We start from the raw sequence: 20065 nt of genomic DNA, 5'->3' as shown, positions 1-20065 counted from the left end.
GTCTGACTAAATATTACTGAGCTAGGAAGGCAGCAGTCTAAGTTTAAGGCAGCTTCATGGGGTCCATTTGATCAACTAAGGTTGCTACCAAGATGGCATGGCATGGCAACCATTCATTCATTGCAAGTGCTGTGTTACATCATTTAAAAGATAAGGTCAAATTCAAAAGAAGGCCCCTGTTTCCCAAATCAAACAGACATAACTTAAACAGGGTTTAAGTGGGCCTTTGTAATAATATCTGATTCCCTGTGTACAAGTCTGGAAGTAGTAACTGAAATAATTAGGCACGTCAGCATCACACATTGTTGGGCCAGTGGGCTTTTCAACTGAATGATTCCTCTTAGATTATTCAAATAGTGCTACAGAGGCAGCCACCAGATTATCTCAAGGATATTGTCAACAACAAAAATTTATGAACTGTTCACAGGTGAATAAGAAATGGACATTAAAAGTGGTATTATTGGTCCATCCAGTTACTTTATCTAAACAATAATAAAAGATCTATATCTTCTTTTGGGTTAGGGGCACACAGAATTTTGGCACACTTCCATTTTATCAAAAACTTTTAACACTACTATTATCACTGTGTCCCAAGGTAGTAGAAATCGTCAGAGCTAACTCTTTCTTCATGCACATGTTCCATAAGTGCTGGTGTAATCTGCCTCCTCTTGTAATGAGGCCCATATTTATCAGATGTGTGCATACATACATATCACATAGGGGTAAGGTGTATAGTGAACTATTACACTATATTGTCCGCTGAACTAAACAAGTATCTGCTCTAAACTAGGGCTCTCAAAGTGTGTGCCAAGCTTTGCCAAGGTCAGGGCAATGTAATAAGAGTGATCAGTATCAAGCAATCCAAATTTCTGTGATCTCAACAAATTAATACAAGGAAGGAAACTACTTCTTTTGGCTTAGGGTAATTTTTTTGCCACTGCTAATCATGAGGAAGTGTAATGCAGAGCACTGAGGCATTGCCCCATACCTATGACCCAGATGTTTGCAAAATTAGGCTGTGGGAAGTTCTTGACAATGGCAAAAATAGCAATGGGTTTGTGCATGTCACACTTTTCCCACTCACGAACTATACTTTGCTTTTATTTTTAAAACAGAAGCTGTAATTTTATGGATTCTTATTTCTATATTCAGTATGAAAGTGTGTGCTTTTGAAGCTTATTTGGTATGTGCATAGTCTTGAGCTTGTGTAGAATCAAAGCTTGGAAAAGTTTTTCTTTTAGACTACAGCTTCCAGAATCCCCCAGCCTCCACAGGCATGTTGGCTGCCGGTCTCAGGGAGCTGCTATCCACAAAGCAACTGTTCCAAACTATGTGCAGAATGCAATGTTCATACAAAGAAAAATAATGGGGAAGTACCACCTACTCCCCATTCAGATTCTGCTGGTATTCAAGTTGGAAGAAACATAAAGTGCAGATGGCCTCATATTGATGCAGCTGCCTATCCCCATTAATGAACTCTATGAAGCAGTAAGCACCATGCTGACCTTTAGCATCATTTCCCCCAATGGATTTCCTCTCTCTGGATATGTCAAATACTCCTTACCATCTCCTTAGATCAAACTATTCCTAAGAATGGGGAAGAATGAGACCATGCAATTATTTTGCTCTATTTTTCTTATAGAAACTCTGGGAAAGCTCCAACTTTTTTGCTATTTTGCAAAAGCCATCAAGGTTTGTTTTTGTTTTGCAATTTTGGTAGGCTTGCTAGAAATAACTCTTAAAAATTTACAGTCCCACACTGCCATCAAGAAACGATATGCTTTGTCCACAGAGAGAGAGAGATACAGAAGAACAAAAGCATATTTATTCAAAATAGGTGGAGGTAAGCAAACATGTTCCCTGCATAGTAAGATGTTTCCAATTGGAAGCAGCACACAATGCAAAGGGGGGGGGGGCTTCCTTCAAGACAAATGAGCAGCATGGCTCTTTCCATTCAAGAAATTTAAGGCAGACTATGACTGTAATGCTTTCAAGGCAAACTGGACATGTCATTTACAAAAAAAAATCCTACTAGTTAATGAAGGTGAGTTCACAATGACTAGTTTCTAACAGAACAAGGAAGACATAACAGAGTGAGTACTAAACACCCTGGCACTGCCTCTACAAGTAGCAATGCCAAAAATCACTCTCTCACCATGGTGGGTCCAAGCAGAGGCACACTTAGTGAAATAATCTCTGCCCATGACCTGTGCATCTACAGTAGGGTTGCCATAATTGAGGACCTCCAAACCGGGAAAAATGTAGGACAAGGTTTGAAAATGCAGGACTTTTTTTTTTTTAATTTCCTGGCTAGGAAATTTAAAAAAAACGTCCTACATTTTTAAACCTTGTCCTCCTCTTCCTCCTCCTCCTCCCGGTCTGGGAGGAAGCCTAGGCCTGCTCCCAGGCCGGGAAGGGGCGCGGTGCCAAGCGTCCTCCTCCTCCTCCCGGTCTGGGAGGAAGCCTAGGCCTGCTCCCAGGCCGGGAAGGGCACGGGGCCGCTTGGCATCGCGGCGATCGCCACGGTGCCAAGTGTCCTCCTCCTCCTCCCGGTCTGGGAGGAAGCCTCGGCCGGCTCCCAGGCCGGTAAAGAGGTGGGGGTCGCTCCTCATCGCGGCGATCGCCGCGGTGGGAAGCGGCCTCCTCCTCCTCCCTGGCCTCGCGGAGGCCTTGGAGGACCCTGCGGCTGGAGCTCCGACCGCGGAGCCGCCTCCAAGGCTTCGCTGGGGCACGGGAGGGAGCGTCTCCGCGGCTGGAGCTCCAACCGCGGAGAGCCCTCCCAGGCCTCAGCAAGGCCTTGGAGCCGGTGCGGACGCTGAGGTGGCTACGGTGGGTGGGGCCGTCCCGGTTTGGGTGCCAAACCGGACCGGGACCGGGACGGCACCGCCCAAACCGGGATTGTCCCGCCCCCCGGCGGGATATGGCAACCCTAATCTACAGCCATTCCAAAGAGAACAAACTCTTAAACTGAAAGTGGAAGGCTTTGGATCAAGTGTGATACACCCATAGTATTGCTCACAGGTGGCTCCTCTAGAAGGAAGAGCACACACTCTCCAAAGGGCTTGACATGCAGGTACTCTCAAACCCAGCTAAATACAATAGAATTACCCAAAGCTCTTTGAATCAGACAGTCCTAGACTGCTCCTACATCAAAATCAGAGGGAAAATTGTATGTTGGGCTGGGAATCATGTACCCTTCCAGGTAATTGCTCAACTGCAACCCCAGCACTCCTCATCATGCTGGTTAAGGTAGCTAAGAGTTACAGACCAACGTCTGGAGGACCACATAATTTCCACCCCTTTTTAAGATGAATAAAGGAGCAAAAAAGGGAAGAGGGATAAGGTTTGTTCAGTTTTTTTGGAAGTGGAAACGTGCAGAGGTACAGACAAATTATCCCAACCATTAGCCTCTTTGGGAAACAAACAAACAAACAAAAAGCAAGTAGCATTCTAAGCTGACAATTAAATTTTGTTTTTGTTATGAAATTGGTCAGTTGTGATGGCCTTTCACATTGTCAGAACTGCCTAATGTGTACATGTGCAGCTATGTTGTATATGATTCTGAAAACCCTCAAGGGGTGCGGTACATGTGTGCGACTCTTGCTAGATTCCTTTGCTCTCAGTCACCCATCCAGAGGAGTTCTGTCTTGCCCTCATAAGATATTGAACAAATGGAAGGAAACTATCTGCACCCAACAAAGCAAGTTCTTTTGGCCCTGCTTTCTGAGCAGAAGTCCAGAAGACAGTAAGGCCCATGAGAAGCTGCAACAAGCCAGTGTGAGAAGGAGCAAGGCACAAGTAAATAGCAGCTCTCTGGAGACCGCACTCAGATATCTGGTTGGGGAAAGGGAGAGGTAGGAGGAGCTCAAGTCCATTACTATCACTGAAGCCCCCTCTTAATGCAGAAAGAATGCAAGGTTGGGGGGGGGGGGGATGGCTTGCACCCTGTACACCCCACTGATGCTTCAAAGAGGCATCCTGGCAGCATCCTTTGGGTCTTCAGCTAAGGGGTGTTTTGCTTGGAGGTATTCAGGGCACAGCACATGAGGGTGGAGAAAGCCTGCATGGAGTGCTCACCATCCCGAGAAGAAGAAAATGGATCGAAGGCTAGGCAAATGCAGCAAGCCTCATGCTTCTTTCAACAATGGAATATCTAGTATGAGAGAGAGAGAAAAGGGGAGGGGGGACAACAAGTTAAACACCCTTGTATGTTTACCTTCCATTTCAAAAGCTTTAATTTAAACCACTCAACTCCATGAGGTATTTGTTGTGTGCTTTCAAGTCGTTTCTGACTTATGATGATCCTAAGATGAACTTATCACGGTGTTTTCTTGGCAAGATGTCTTCAGAGAGGGTTAGCCTTTTGCCTCCCTCTGAGGGTGAGAATGTGTAATTTGCCCATGGCCACCCAGTGGGTTTCCCCTAGTCAGGATTTGAATCCTGGTCTCCAGTGTCATAGTCCAATCCTCAAATCACAATTTATCCAAGTTTAACTAATCAGCTCCATTTTCTATAAAACCTAGACATTTCAAAAAACCTTGATCATTTGTATTTTTGTAGGCTTATCCTCAGGTTAAGCCAAGAAACCTCTTGCAGATTTTCTTAAAAATGAGTTCACTATGGGATTTATACTTCACCTCAATTGATAAGTCCAGACTAAGAATTTTTGCCATTCTCAATGTTGCAGTCTATTCATCAGTTACCCATGCACACACATTGGAGATATTTACAACTTGTTGGTTAATTCAGAAAGTTATTAATTTGCTAGATTTTTCTAGTAATATCACCTAACTTTCTACTTCTCTCAAATTAACACTTAAGTTTAATGAATTAGGTTGACAGAATTTGTTACATTGGGTGGCTCTGCCTAAACAGGAAGGCCTGATGCCTCAGGGCAAATGGAGAAATATACAGTCGCCCCTCCTTTCTCACGGACTTGAGATCTGCACAGAGGGGCATCCTCCGTTATTCTGAATGGGGCACGCCCCTGCAGCGCATGCCCTGTGTGCACTTGCGGGGACACGCCCCATTCAAGCCTATGGGGCTTGAGTAAGTGAGAGTCTCCGTTTTTGTAGGGGGATCCGGAACGGATCCCTCACAAAAATGGAGGGCTGACTGTATAAGATGGCTCTGTTGTGATTTATTTGGGAAGACAGTAGGCAGTGAGAAGGGGGAGACTGTTCTGCTTCAAGAGCAGAAGAACTGGGTTTGTGGAGTAGATGAACAGCTGAATCTGGGAAAGAAAAAAAGAATAGGAAAGGTAGGGGAACATGAGTCATGGAATGGAACTGGAGAGCTTGGTTGGGGGGGGGGGAGAAAAGTGGGAAGGAGGGATTTGTTTGTTTAGCAGGAAACCAAAACTTTTAAAGTGATCAGGGAGCTTTCAGAGTATCAGGCTATCCAGGCCTGAAAGGCAGGAGTCTTCCTCCCATGGCCCTGTACAGAAGGAAGGTGTCTGGAGGTGTGCTCAAGATTGGGGATATATTGTGACCCTCTTGAGTAACGTTGATTACACTCTTTAAATATCTAAAAGGCTGTCACAGAGAAGAGGGTATAGGTTGCCCCAGAGGGTAGGACCAGATCTAACGATTTTAATTTACAGGAGGGTATCCTTCCTTGCACACATCAGCAAGTCCATTCATTCAAAAAAAATTTGTAGTAAAAATATTGTTTTATTTTATTAGCCTCACAATATAAGGTTAAGAGATTTAAAGAAATAACTATTAAGTTAAGATAGGACCAAGAATGGAGTTGTTAGATATGTGGTCTTTTAAACAAGCAATGCCAAAGATTGAATTTGGGATCTCTGGCTCCTGTGTTGAAAAAATGGGCTCTGCTGCTGATCACTGTAGAGCACACTTCTTGATTGCAAGTTGAGAGGCTGAAAGGATTTGTTTGAGCAGGAAAAAGTCCTGTACATGCTCAGATGCTCTCAAGCCATTTCTAATTAAGAATTGCCCACCCTTCATTCAGTGACAGATTTTTGTAACTAATTACTTATTGCTGCACACGTGGTAGATCAGTGTCCTTTAACAGAAATAAATCACTCCTTATTAACCTTCGGCACAAAAGGCATTTGAACAATGAGTAAAATGTATGAGTTCATATAATCACAGAATTGGAAGGGGCTACAAAGGTCCGTCCCTGTCATGTAGGAATACACAACTAAAGCACTCCTAAAAGATGCCCATCTGACCTATGCTTAAAGGCTCCAAAGAAAGAATCTACCTCCTTCCCACCCTAAGTTGGTCTATAGTTGGTGGGGACAGAAAGCAAAGAGAATTGCAGAAAAGTGACAAGATGGATTCAACAGATTTTAAGATGAGCCACCATATGTTGGGACATTTCCTAACTTAATAATTCCCAAATGTATTGCACTCCCACAACTCCCGGGCAACAATCATTTCATGGACCTGATTCATGTAGGAGGAAAGCAATTGCAGCCAAAAAGAAAACATGTTCCCCAAAAGTCAACAGTGAAAACTCCCATGACATCCTCTGCTGCTGTGCCATTGTCCATGGTCTGATCTCACATTTATATTTTGATCAGTGAGTTAATTAATGGTAATAGAAATTACCATGGCAGGGGGTTGGACTGGATGGCCCGTGCGGTCTCTTCCAACTCTATGATTCTATGATTAATGGTTAAACAATTTTAATTACTAGTGTTTGTGGTTTTGAATTAATTTTTCAATTTCTAATGTTAAACATAACATTACATAACATTTTGTTGGAAACATTAATTATATCCTCAGAAAAGCTAAAACTAACAAACCTAAATGATAAATGTTTGTTGGAAAACACTACATTTGATGTTAAAGGACGTTAAAATGGGGCAGAATAAACAATGTCACTGTCCTGTGCAACTCAATTAATGGAAAATTTGCCCCAGCTTCAACACCTAAATTTTCTTTAGAGCTAAAACTATGTTTGAGCCAAGAAAAAATGATGTTTTAAATGTACAGGACAACATTATGCCTTTTAAGAAAGAAACTGTCTCCTTTATCTAAATGTTGCTAAGGCAATACAGGTAATGCTTCCTTGTGACATATCATGTGAGCATGTTCAGTGGTTCTCCTGTTTTGGCTGGACATATTACAACATATTAATTTTGCACTATGTTCTTTTAAATTATATCCCTGCAGTTATGACATTCAACAGATGGTCAACATGGCTGGATCATGCATTCTTTTTCTGTTCCAGAAAGAGTTATACTGCTAGGCTGGAAAGACAAAACATCCATTATAAATGAATTGCTCACTAGTCAGAAGATCTTGCTCCTTCAGCTACCTATAAATGTGTATTCTGGAGACAACTTTTATACAGAGAGCCAGTGTGGCAAAGTGGTTTGAGTATTGGACTATGACTCGGCAAGTCACCTGCTCTCAGCCTCAGGGGAAGACAATGGCAACATCCTCTGAAGAAAATTTGCCAAGAAAACCCCATGGTAGGTTTGCCTTGGGGTCACCGTAAGTCAGAAATGACTTGAACCCACACAACACACACACATTTTTGGGAGTACGTATTATATTAATCTGCATGCCTAGCTCATGTTCATATACTGTATGGTTCACCTCTCTCCCTCTTTTGTATTGTTTTTGTAATTATTTTAAAAATCCATTAAAGAAAGATATAGACTAAATCCCCCCCGATAATTTTCTTGCATTTACTTGGACAAATACTACCCATTCTCATAGTTAGGGATCTTATATCTGCACATCAGAGAAAGATGTAAGGAGAAGGGGGTCCTATCTTTTATAAAGTAATGTTTCTTATAGATGTTTCAATGAAGGGAAAATTAACTTTGAATTCATAGACATTCAATTATGATTAGCAAAAGCTTATATACAAGAATCATTTTCAGAATGCTTACCATCAGTATACTCCTCTGAGGAAGTGAGTGACAGAAGGCTTTGTACATCACTGCTCTCTGAATCTGGAGCCTCCTTGTGCCCAGGTCTACTACTAGATGCACCAGCCACCCAGGAGGAGGTAGTAGCTTGATGCACTAGGACAGCCTCTGAGTGGTGAGAGCTACCAGCTTCACATAGTCCTGATTGTCCAGGGACTTCATCTTCCCCAACAAAGCAGTTGTGATCCCCACTGTCTGGTGGTGGCTGTTGCATCTCCCTTGCTCCACTTTGTTCAGCTCCTTCCGAAAGAACAATCTGTACCCGTGAATCTGAGGGAGGTATGCAGTTCCCAGCACTGCCATAGACAGCTTCTTCATATGACGGCAAAGCCACCTGAACTCCATCCACCATGATGGAAACCTGGTCCCCAGAAACACCTTGATCACGCCTATATTTGGATTTTAAAGAAATAATATATTATATTCATAATGGAGGACACAGAATAACATTCTAAAAGACTGCAAGGACCACAGCCTTAGTTCCAGTGTGCCTTCAGACATTCAGCCTTTCCCATGGTCTTGTTCAATAAATTAACAGTTAAGCAAATCTTTCTCCAAATCAATAGCAACCATACAAATTTGGTTACAGTAATACAGTAGTGCCATTTGACTTCAGTCCTCCTATACCAACATTAAACAGAAACTGGGGAAAAGAAAGATCAGGAGAATGTACTCACAGTTCTCTAGATGGTTTGCAGTTGGTAATTAACAGTAGCAAAAAGGCAACACACACACATGGCTGCCACACTGAAGAACTAAAACTGGATTTTTGGCAAAGTTATTGTAGAACAAACAACAGATTCCTGGATTGTGTATATGCTCTGACTCACTATTTTCTTAACCTGTTATGTGCCACTGACTGAGTGTCCAGGTAAGATATTTACATGTTATTGTGTTACTCTAAAGTAGATAAATGAGCTATTTTTAACAGCGATTTCTTGTTATCACTTTAAAGTTTATGTTTTATACCAGAAGTGTAATCAAGCTGAAAGACTGGCCTGATTCCCATATAGGGTTTCCATTTTATTTATCCTCCCCATTTGGAGAATTAAATTCCAGTTCCGTATTGAGGTCACAAAGGATGCCCCATGTCTCCTATTTCTTCACCTAGTGAGAATGGGCACCATCCACATTGCCAACAGACTCTTGAGCATCTGATATGATACCAAATGCTGGACAGGGGTGGGATGGGGATATCACTGCTACTGAGAGTCATACTCACAGCATACACCCTACAGGGTGAACAGTGAATGTGAGGAGCCACAGTCTTGGAAGCTGCAGTGGTGAGGAAGGATTTTCTCTACCCTAGCTCCAAATCTGGGAGGGAGGATGGGTGTATTTTGGCAGATGTATTGCTAAAGCAACTGGAGTTTCCTGGACGTGCAAGGTAAAATCACAAGGAGCAGGAAATGAAGGCAAAAAGCTCTGCTCCTCCCTTTACTTTGCAAAAAGCATAGTTTCAAGTCAAATAGTCCCACTATATTCTGCACTGATCAGACCTCATCTAGAGTACTGCATTCAGTTCTCGTACCTCATCTGAAGAAAATTATAGGCAAGTTGGAGCAAGTTCAGAGAAGAGCAATGAGAGTTGTATGGAGAACAACATTTATGAGAAGAGGTTGAAGGAGCTGGGGATGTTCAGCTTGGTGAAGAGAAGACTGAGGGGTGACAAGATTGCACTCTTTAAATACCTCAAGGGCAGCCACAACGAAGAGGCTGCAGGCTTGTTCTCTGTTCTCCCATAGGGAATAATGGTTTTAAGTTATAGGAGGGTAGATTTTGATTGAATGTTAGAAGGAAATTCTTTACAGCAAGAGAGGTTTGGCAATGGAACTAACATTCTCTGGATGTTCAAAACAAGGCTGGACAGCTACCTGCTGTAGATGCTCTAACTGGAGATACTGAGCAAGAAGTTGGACCCCATGGCCCACGGAGCCTCTTTCAACTCTATTTTTATGAAAAAGAAATTAATGCCCCTCCTGAATACTTAAAGCTCCTTCCTCCTCCCGAAGATTTTTTCCAGGTCAATAGTCTGATCCTGTCTGATCTTAGAAGCTAAGCAGGATCAGCCCTGGTTAGTATTTTGATGGGAGACTGCCAATGAATAGCAGGTTGTGTGGGCTATATTTCAGAGGAAATAACTGTAAAAACCATCTCTGAGTATTCCTTCCTAAGAAAACACTATGAAATTCACGGGATTGCTACAAACCTACATGTGGCTCGAAGGCACATACACACTCACTGTTTTTACCAGAACAACATGAGGCAGATTATTATTATTGTCCCAATATATACTGCAGATTGGGGGAGACAAAGAAGCAGGTGAAGATCTTGCATCACCACAACACTATAATCAGGACAAGAAGCCACAACTCTATTGTCTTATGAATCATCACAATACTGACTGCCTTCTGTCACTGGAGTCAGACAATGGATAATTTTGTATATGTGAAGTGAACTCATGAATTTTAAGTCTCATTCTGCTAATCTGAGAGTACTAAATAGAAATGCTTAAGATCCAGTCCAAAATGCAGGCTCCACGTACTGAGCAGCTTACTTAACAGCAGCTGGACAAATTGAAAATATCATGACTCAGAATGGCCCAAGGTTCTGGGCAGACTATGGAAGAGAGGAGAATTCTCAGCATGTCTAAATGTTTTGGTTGGGCATCTTCCCACTTCTCTTAAAAAAAAGCCCAGCAATTTTTAAAATGTGATTTTTTTAAAAAGCCCAATTCAAGCAGGACTTCTAGATTCCATAAGAATGCAATTCATAATGCTGGTTAATTATGTTGGAATTACTAGGGAAATTCCAGAAACTAAGCAATTTACAGGTAAATGCTTACTTCTCTTTTTATCTGTACCTCAAAAGGGAGTAGAAGAGAAATTGTTTGAATGTAATTTTGTTGATATGTAAGATTAGAAAGTGTAAAAGGTTGAACAACAGATGGAACAAGACTGCCACAGGAATTAGCCAGGAGGGGGGAAAGCACCACCTGTTATTATGAGACATGACTGCCTACATATATTCCAAAAGAGAATACCATAAAAGGTTGTAGCACTATCCTCAATGAATAATTTCTGTGTGGCATAATGTGGATGCAGTCCTGAGTTCACTACTTGTTATGAGGCAGACATTTTTTCCCATATCAGACAGCATCCCTCTGCTTCAGATGTGAGTTCAGAAGGATTCGTGCTTTTTTTTTTGTATTCATGAAATTGTTTGATTTTCTTTCAAAACATTCCTTTCCTCCATCTCACTGGGTAACACTTTCCATGTAAAATAAGCCAAGAATTGGATGCAGAGTCCCCTATGTGAGCATCATATTACAGGAATAGCTATTTCATGGAAACAGCCATCCTAAGTAGATACTTAAACCTGTAGGTTAAACCCTTTCATCCATCCAAGTATAGGTTCCACATTTTGCTGGCCATTATGACTACCGTTCCACAAGCATCAGCACCCCCAGCTTTCCTCACAACCTTGACACTACAGACATGCACAGGATATCTTCCTGGCATCTATTCAGAAATCTCTGCCCTTTGCTCCAAGAGGTGATGCAAGGCTGGAGGTCATTTGGCATTTTCTGAAGGAAAGATTGACCAATGGCTTCCTTGGCTAGACAGTTACCAAAACTTTAAGAGCAGGAATAACCATGTTTCTGTTTGGCTGTTTCAGCCCACTGCCAAGGTGTATCTATAAGGAGAACCTGCTTACCTGTAACTGTAGTTTTTTGAGTCTTGATGCACATAAAAGTAAGTGACTAAGGATTATTTCCTTAATTATCATAAGTTGCTTTCCTGTAACTGTGGTTCTTCAAGTGGTCATATATGTACTCACACATATATGTCACTCTGTGCCTGCAGAGACATCCTTGGAAGCCTTTAAAGCTGTGTTTTGGTGGTAACCCCATCCCCTCACTCATACTAATACAGAACAGTTCCCAGGAAAACTCAGTTCCAAGTCTGCCAGCAGGAGGCCTGGAGTAAAGCAATGGAAGGGAGGGAGGCAGGTTATGAATGCACAGATAATCAATTGAAGAACCACAGTTACAGGAAGGCAACTATTTCTTCTTTGTGGTCTCTGTAACTCACACATGTGGGAAAATAGCAAGCTAACTCACTGAGGATGGTGGGTCCTGCCAGGACTGATGACATAACAGTTCTATCAAAAGCCGCACTGGATCAGGACCAAGCATCCAGTCCATATTGGATTGGAATAAGGCATGAGACAGGAACAGGGATGGCTGCAACCACATAGCTATGTGGCAGCGTTCCAGTGGAAGAATCTCTCTGAGACATGCTGACAAGGTGGCTGTAGCTTGAGTCAAATGAGCTTTAACTTCCTGCAGAAGGGGTTTCCCAGCAAGGGAGTCAGAAAGGTGGATAATATTTACCACTCACTGGGGAGAATAACTGAGACAAGATTGTCTTTCCCTTCTTACACATAAGTGACGAACAGGTGAGGAATCTTTTGGAACTGTTTTGTATGAGTGACATAGAATAAGAGTGCCTTTTTATTCTAGAGTATGGAGGGCATGTTCCAGATCAAAAGATATTGACTGCATGAGCGCGAGCAATTTTTAGTTTTCAGAGGCATAAGGAAGATGTCTGAGGGATAAGTCATCTGGTACAACACTTTCAAATTGCAAAAAAGACAGAAAGAAAGTTCATTTTGACATATAACAGTGTTTCATCAACTGCTTGTGGCCAAGTGGACATTACTTCCATTATGTTGTCCAAAGATGGACTTGCCAAAAGGTTAGCCTGAGAATGACCACATGTGGGTGAAGCATTCTGCCATGACGCATGGTGAGGAAATCAGGATTCCTCAGGAAGCAGTAAAAGTTGCTTCCAGACAGCCTGAGGAGACTGGAGAACCATGGTTGGCAGGGCCATCACAGGGTGATCAGAGTAACATTTGTACTGTCCTGCTTGATCAGTCTGGGGAGGAAAAAGAGGAAAGCCATAAAACAGAGTTCCATTCCATGAGGAAAAAAAACATGTCTCAGAGGGAGCCAAAGCTTTTGTGGCCCCTGATGCAGAACTGAGTGTGCTGAGCGTTTCAGTGACAGAGCTTGGGGACAAAGGCCAAGTTTAGCAGGGAAAGCCCATGATCTTGTTTCAGTGTCTCCTTAAGACTTTTCAGTATGGACACTGAAGGCCCCGCTGCAGTCACCTGCAACACTTGTGGGATGTTTTCATTCTTGCCCACAGATGTGGGGAACTTCACCTGCACTAAGTGCAAGTGGGTAGCCCTCTTAGAAGAGAAAGTAGAGCAGCTGGAGGCCCAGGTAGCTACACTTCAGCATCATAGGGAGCATGAGGTTTTCCTGAACAGAACGGACCAGACGGTCCTGGACGGGAAACACACAGAGGAAGTTGCTGGGGAGGAGGAGGGCACTTCGAACACAACAGAAGTAGATAGTTGGAGGAAGGTCACACACAGAAATAGGGAAACCAGGAAATGTTCTGTGAGCTTGCGGTTGCAGAATAGATAAGAAGACAAGCCCTCCCTTCAGCCACCATCTTGAAGGGAGAGAGAGGGGCAGGCGAGCTCCAACTGCCTTTCCTGAAAGAAGACAAGCCCTCCCTTCAGCCACCATCTTGAAGGGAGAGAGAGGGGCAGGCGAGCTCCAACTGCCTTTCCTGAAAGAAGACAAGCCCTCCCTTCAGCCACCATCTTGAAGGGAGAGAGAGGGGCAGGCGAGCTCCAACTGCCTTTCCTGAAAGAAGACAAGCCCTCCCTTCAGCCACCATCTTGAAGGGAGAGAGGGGGGCAGGCGAGCTCCAACTGCCTTTCCTGAAAGAAGACAAGCCCTCCCTTCAGCCACCATCTTGAAGGGAGAGAGGGGGGCAGGCGAGCTCCAACTGCCTTGCCTGAAAGAAGACAAGCCCTCCCTTCAGCCACCATCTTGAAGGGAGAGAGGGGGGCAGGCGAGCTCCAACTGCCTTGCCTGAAAGAAGTCAAGCCCTCCCTTCAGCCACCATCTTGAAGGGGAGAGAGGCAGGCTAGCTCCACCAGGCCTGCCTGGAAGAAGCAGAGCCCTCCCTCCGGTCCATCTGCCTTGGTCCAGGCCTCAGAGGGAGAGAAGAATGCTGGACCTGATCCCCTGCCCCCTCACCATTCCCTTCTCCTTTTGTGTCGTGTCTTTTAGATTGTAAGCCTGCGGGCAGGGAACTGTCTGGTTAAAAATAATAATAAATGTAAGCTGCCCTGATAGCCATTAGGGCTGAAGGGCGGGTTATAAATAACCTAAATAAATAAAATAAATTTCAATCTCTCTCTACTATCAAGGATGATGAGGAACAGCAGCAGGGATATATTTCAGGGACAGAGCAGGGGACCCTGGGAGTACCACCAAAGGGAACAGCCTCTGCTAAGTCTCGGAGGAGGCATGTGGTGGTCGTGGGGGACTCCTTGCTGAGAGGCACTGAACCAGTGGTTTGTGGGCCTGACAAGATGTCTCGGGAGGTGTGTTGTCTCCCTGGGGCAAAGATCCGTGATGTGACAGAGAGGCTGACAAGACTTGTCTACTGACCATCACCCCTTTCTTTTGGTTCATGTGGGAACCAATGATACTTCAAGGCACAGCCTTCAGAATATCATAAGGAATTATGAGGCTTTGGGGAGGAAGTTGAAAGAGATGGATGCACAAGTTGTCATCTCGTCTCTTCTCCCAGTTGAAGGTCATGGTCCAGGAAGGGAGAAGAAAATAGTAGATGTAAATAACTGGCTCCGTAGATGGTGCCGCCAAGAATGGTTGGATTTTTGGACCATGGGCTGAGGTTCCATGAGGAGGGACTTCTGGCAAGGGATGGGTTGCATCTCACGTCAGTTGGCAAAAACGTTTTTACCAATAGTCTCAAAAATTTGATCAGGAGGGCTTTAAACTGAGTTATGTGGGGGAGGAGACAGTATTCTGGAAGGCAAAAGGGTTGGAGAAAATAGTCAAACTGACACAAAACAAACAGTGCAAGTACCCAAAGGTGGGAGGCAAAAAAACTTGCACAGGCAGAAAGTCAAAGGGATACATGGTCTTTGATGTCTCTACACTAATGCACAGAGCATGGGAAATAAGCAAGATGAGCTTGAACTCCTAGTACAACAAAGCAAATATGATATAATAGGCATCACAGAAACCTGGTGGGATGAGTCTCATGATTGGAATGTAGAAAATAACATTTTCAAGAGAAACAGGCCCAACAGGAAAGGAGCAGGAATAGCCTTATATGTCAGGGATATTTACACCAGTGAAGAGATCCAGGATATCAATCCTGGAAGCCAGGTGGAGAGCGTTTGGATAAAAATCAAAGGGGAGGGAAACAACAGGGATATTATTATGGGAGTCTACTAAAGACCCCCAGGTCAGATGGAGGAATTGGATGATGCCTTTCTAGAACATATGACTCAGAAAGGAGAGATGTAGTAGTGATGGGTGACTTCAATTATCCTGATATCTGCTGGAAGTCAGGTTCCAACATAGCTGAGTCTTGACAGGGGGAGATAAGCAGCCTGTTTATTCTTTTTCTTCTCTTCTTGGGATCTGCTGTAGCCGTAGAAGATGGACATTTTTCTCTCTGGAGTTGCTTCTCCAGCTTACCTGGAGTGAGAGGTAAATCTCTGGGTTTCTGCACCTGGAAATGGGCTTAGAGGTTTCTTGTATTCTTCAGGGCCAAATGTCCCAATCTTTCTGCTGGGGGAGCCTGAGTAGTAGCCACAGCAAACTGGCTCAACAACTGGCTCATGTTCCATACAGAAGATGAGTGTGAGCCGACAGCCACAGAAGCCATATGAAGCAGCTTATGGCTGAGCTGCAAGGGCTGCAGTTTGGAAAGCTCCTTACAACTGGAGAGCTTTAAGGTAACTCTATGATGTCTCACCTATCAAGCCTCTGGTAATTTGGGCACAAGTCGATGGTATAGTCCTTGTAAAGATAGAGGTGGCAATACATGTGACTGAACGCTATAGGCTAAATATTTCTTGAAGACACTTTCGGTGCCATAAGCCCCTGGAGAAGGAAAACAACTGTTGACACAAAGAATGCAAAACACTTGAGAAAACCCAACAATACTATTGTGATGGCAGGTGAAAAGGAACTAGGATTTGGTAGGAATGCACAGCTTGTATTTGTGAGAGTGAGAAAACTGGGTTACCACCAAAACAGCACTCTAGAGTCTTGTAAATGGATGGCAAGTATGTTGTCACTGGGAGAGGCCTATACAAGTTGAGATAAATGAAATCCAAAGCAATCCCAAAGCATCCTGGTTTTGCCTTGGAGGGAATAAGAACAGGGGGTTTACCGAGCTTCTGTCAGGCCAAAGCACACAGCTGTTAGGTTGCATTAGGCAGGTTTATAATTAATCTTTGTTGCAGAGACCTCCTCCAGAATGGACAGTCTGATAGCAGCTTTTTGCCAGGGAACATAAATGGATTTTTTTGGCCTAACAGAATAAAGGACAGTTCCATCAGAGAGAAAAAAGCAAAAGACTGAGAAAAATCTGTGGACGTTCTACAATAAAACAAACAAGAAACATGCCATATGTTCTGTAAGCAAACAGAACCTTAAAAGACTAGCAGGTTTTAATTCACGTAAGCCAGGGGTAGGCAACCTTTTTGAGCCGGGGGCTGGGTTGCTGTCCCTCAGACAACTGGGGGGCTGAAGCCGGGGGGGGTGGTGGAGCTTCCACCCTCCGGGGCGGAGCCGCACATGGGGGGTGGAGCTTCTACCCTCTGGGGCAGAGCCACATGCCAGGGCAGAGCTTCCACTATCTGGGGGTGGAGCCACATGTCAGGGGCGGAGTTTCCACCCTCTGGAGGCGGAGCCGCATAATAATAACAATATTTGCAAGAAGCTACTAGGCAATGCCATAAAACAGGAAAAATGCATGCACACTGTCTCAACCCAGAAAAGAGCAAGCAAGTCCATGTGGGGGGATTTTGCAAAGAGAATACCAAAGGATAACAACAACAATAATAGCAATATTTGCAAGAATGGAAGCGACTAGGCAAAGCCACAAAACAGCAAAAAATGCATGCACACTGTCTCAACCCAGAAAAGAGCAAGCAAGTCCATGTGGGGGGATTTTGCAAAGAGAATACCAAAGGATAACAACAATAATAATAGCAATATTTGCAAGAATGGAAGCAACTAGGCAAGGCCACAAAACAGCAAAAAACCCATGCCACTGTCTCAAACCACTTTCTTTCTCTCCCTTCCTCCCTCCCTCTCACTCCCCTCCTCCCACCCTCTCTCTCTCTCTCTCTTCTCCCCTCCCTCCCTCTCCTCTCCCTCCCACCCTTTCTCTCTCTCTCTCTCTCTCCTCCCCTCCCTCCCTCTCCTCACCCTCCCACCCTTTCTCTCTCTCTCTCTCTCCTCCCCTCCCTCCCTCTCCTCTCCTTCCCACCCTTTCTCTCTCCTCCCCTCCCTCCCTCCTCTCCCTCCCACCCTTTCTCTCTCTCTCTCTCCTCCCCTCTCACCCTCCCTCTCCTCCCCTCCCTCCCTCTCCTCTCCCTCCCACCCTCTCTCTCTCCTCCTCCTCCTCCTCTCCCTCCCTCCCTCTCTCTGCCTCCTCCTCCTTCCCCCCCGCCCCTCCATTTATAGGAGGGAGGAGGGAGGGCGGAGCCAGGAGGGAGGTGGGCGGTGCCCATTGGAAGGCCCGCTGCGGCCGTCGGAGCCCCATTTCTGGGCTCTGGCTGCTGCAGCGGGCCTCCCAGAGGCCAGGTGCGGCTCCTGGAGCCCTGTTTCAGGGCTCCGGAGGCCGCAGTGGGCCTCCTAATGGGCGCCGCCATTTTGCCCTTCAAAATGGCAGCTGGAGCGGCTGAAATCGGCGGCGATTTCGGCGGCAGGAGGGACCAGGGGCTGGCGGAAAGGCGCCCACGGGCTGGAGGTTGCCGACCCCTGACGTAAGCTTTCTTGGGCTTACGTGAAGTAAAACCTGTCCATGATAACTTTTGCAAAATAAAACTAAGATGCAACAAGATTCTTCCTTGTATATGATGCAGCAGATTAACAAAATTATTGCTCTAGAAATGGCGGCCATTTTATATGCAGAAGCATGTAACTTCTAGCTGAGAAACATCATCCCCACACACTCCCATGAGCTCACCTGCTGTGATGAAAAGACTTCAGCTTTGGCTGTAGCAAAACAAACAGAACAACTAAGAGAAGTACGAGAGCTACTGAACTTGCTGTGGAAGCCACGATGGATAGTGTAGGCACTCCTACACTTGGAGGAGAACCTTTATCTGTAAAGTGAAAGCAAAAAGAGTAATTTAAAATGATTTCTCATTGGGAAGTAACTATTTCCTATGACCAAAGCAGACTCTTCAGTAAACTGGGCTATAGGAAAAAATAGAATTACTGGGGTGTTAATGGATGCACATTATAAACTTTATTCCCAGCTTTCAGCTCTGGCCCCAAATGTATTCAGTCATGCACATAAACAGGACAGAACTGCACTTGTGTGTTATCTAAGTGACACTCTCAACACAATTCACAGGCAACATTTGCTATCATCTGGCCATCCAGATCCTTTTCCTGTGCTGAGTCAAATTGGTTTCTTGAATGTAAGCCAAAAGTACACTTTAAAAAAAAAATCTTTTGGAGCTTATTTTATCCCAAGGGAACAAGGAGTTGAATTTTCTCTTTGTGCTTGTATGACTGACTCACCATCTCATGGAAAACATTGGCAAAAAGTTTGGGAAAGTGAAAAGTCAACTTCAAGACAAGTCAGAGCTTGAAAATGAAGAGACTGCTATATTTTCTATCTAATTAATGCCCTTTTCTATTGGAAGAAAAAAAGAACCCCACCCCCTTCCCACCTGAAGCACTTTAACATATACATATTAATTTTAACATTTCATCCTGTTTGCAGAGTTGCTTTGTTACCATAAATTTCTGTTCAATTACACACTCTCCTCTTCCTCTGCTCCAATACTTCATGGTCAATTAAAACTTCATGAGAAACATTTTCCTATAGACTTTTTGGCTTCCTATCATGGGAAAGGAATTCTTACCCAACTAGTGAGAAACCCTGCAAGACTCAACTGTCACGTTCCTTCTGGAAAAGTTCTTTTCAAGACAGGCAGAACTAAACAGAGAATGTAATGTATTATGGCAGGGTTGTTGTTGTTACTGTGTGCCCTTCAAGTCGTTTCCAACTTATGGAGACCTGTCATAATGTTTTCTTTGCATGTTTCTTCAGAGAAAGTTTGCCATTGCCATTCTCTGAGGCTGAGAGAGTGTGACTTGCCCAAGGTCACCCAGTGGGTTTACATGGCCAAGAAGGTGATTTGAACTCTGGTCTACAGTGTAATAGTCCACTGCTCAAACCATTATACCACACTGGCTCTACTATCAGACAAAATTAAAACTCCCTTATTCCAAATTCACATAATATAATTTATCTGTGCTTTAGGTCTGGAAAGTACTTGTTTTAATCTCTAAAGCATGAATGAGGAATACATGACTGTTCTGATGCTGATAGAGTACAATTCTACTAGTGGCTATACTGATGAGGACAGACTGTGGAGTTAAAATCCAAAATTTAGAGAACCACATAGAACTGTTCCTTTGGAATGGATGTAGGGAACATCAATCTGGTACAGAAAGACAAAGAGAAAAAAAAACTTCAGGTTCCACAATACTTTTCTATTAACTTAAACTGGCTTAAGTGTCACCCCTTGTTCGGAAGGAGCTCTGGGAATTGTAGGGTGTATGTCTGCAGATGCATTCTCATTCACACTCAACACATATATTTATGCATATGAGATTTCTAGCCAAATTTCTGCATCTCATCAAATTATAGTTCCCTGGATTCAAAGGGTAGTGACATGGTAGTTAAACTTGTATAAAAAGGAAACAGGTTTACAGTGGAGACAATGCCTTTGCAGAAGATTAACAGCATAACTGACCTTGGCTGAGCCTACAGGTAACCTCCATGTCTGGATTCCACTTTCCATTCTTGCAGGTCAAATATTTGTAGTCTCCCTTCAGTAAGTAGCCTTCCTCACATATATATTCTATGACACTGTCAGACGTCAATGGGTCTTTGCAGGGTGCTGGATGGCATCTGTAGCCTCCATTCTCTGGCTCGGGTGGCTGTGGACAGACTGCTGAGCAAAAAAAATAGAGCCTATGAAAGTAACATC

General features: G+C 44.0%; 1 protein-coding gene across 4 annotated transcripts in view; it reads right to left on the bottom strand.

Moving 5' to 3' along the window:
- Positions 1–20065, bottom strand: part of SUSD6 (sushi domain containing 6) — a 90788-nt gene that overhangs the window by 3777 nt on the left and 66946 nt on the right. For 2 of the 4 annotated variants that reach the window (XM_089521765.1, XM_089521764.1), the window contains 4 exons: positions 19829–20029; positions 18022–18160; positions 7874–8301; positions 2584–4153 (listed from right to left, as the gene is read on the bottom strand). In XM_089521765.1, coding sequence (XP_089377891.1) covers positions 4128–4153; positions 7874–8301; positions 18022–18160; positions 19829–20029 — 794 coding nt within the window. In that variant the 3' untranslated portion in view covers positions 2584–4127. Of the gene's footprint in view, positions 1–2583; positions 4154–7873; positions 8302–18021; positions 18161–19828; positions 20030–20065 lie in introns of those variants that run through there. The other 2 variants (XR_016280955.1, XM_089521766.1) reach the window with 2 other exon arrangements.

This window comes from Sceloporus occidentalis, unplaced genomic scaffold, assembly GCF_023333645.1.
Source record: "Sceloporus occidentalis isolate IW3139 unplaced genomic scaffold, rSceOcc1.0.p SCAF_4, whole genome shotgun sequence".
In the NCBI taxonomy this organism is placed as follows: domain Eukaryota; kingdom Metazoa; phylum Chordata; class Lepidosauria; order Squamata; family Phrynosomatidae; genus Sceloporus; species Sceloporus occidentalis.
This window is presented reverse-complemented; position numbering and strand designations above follow the sequence as displayed.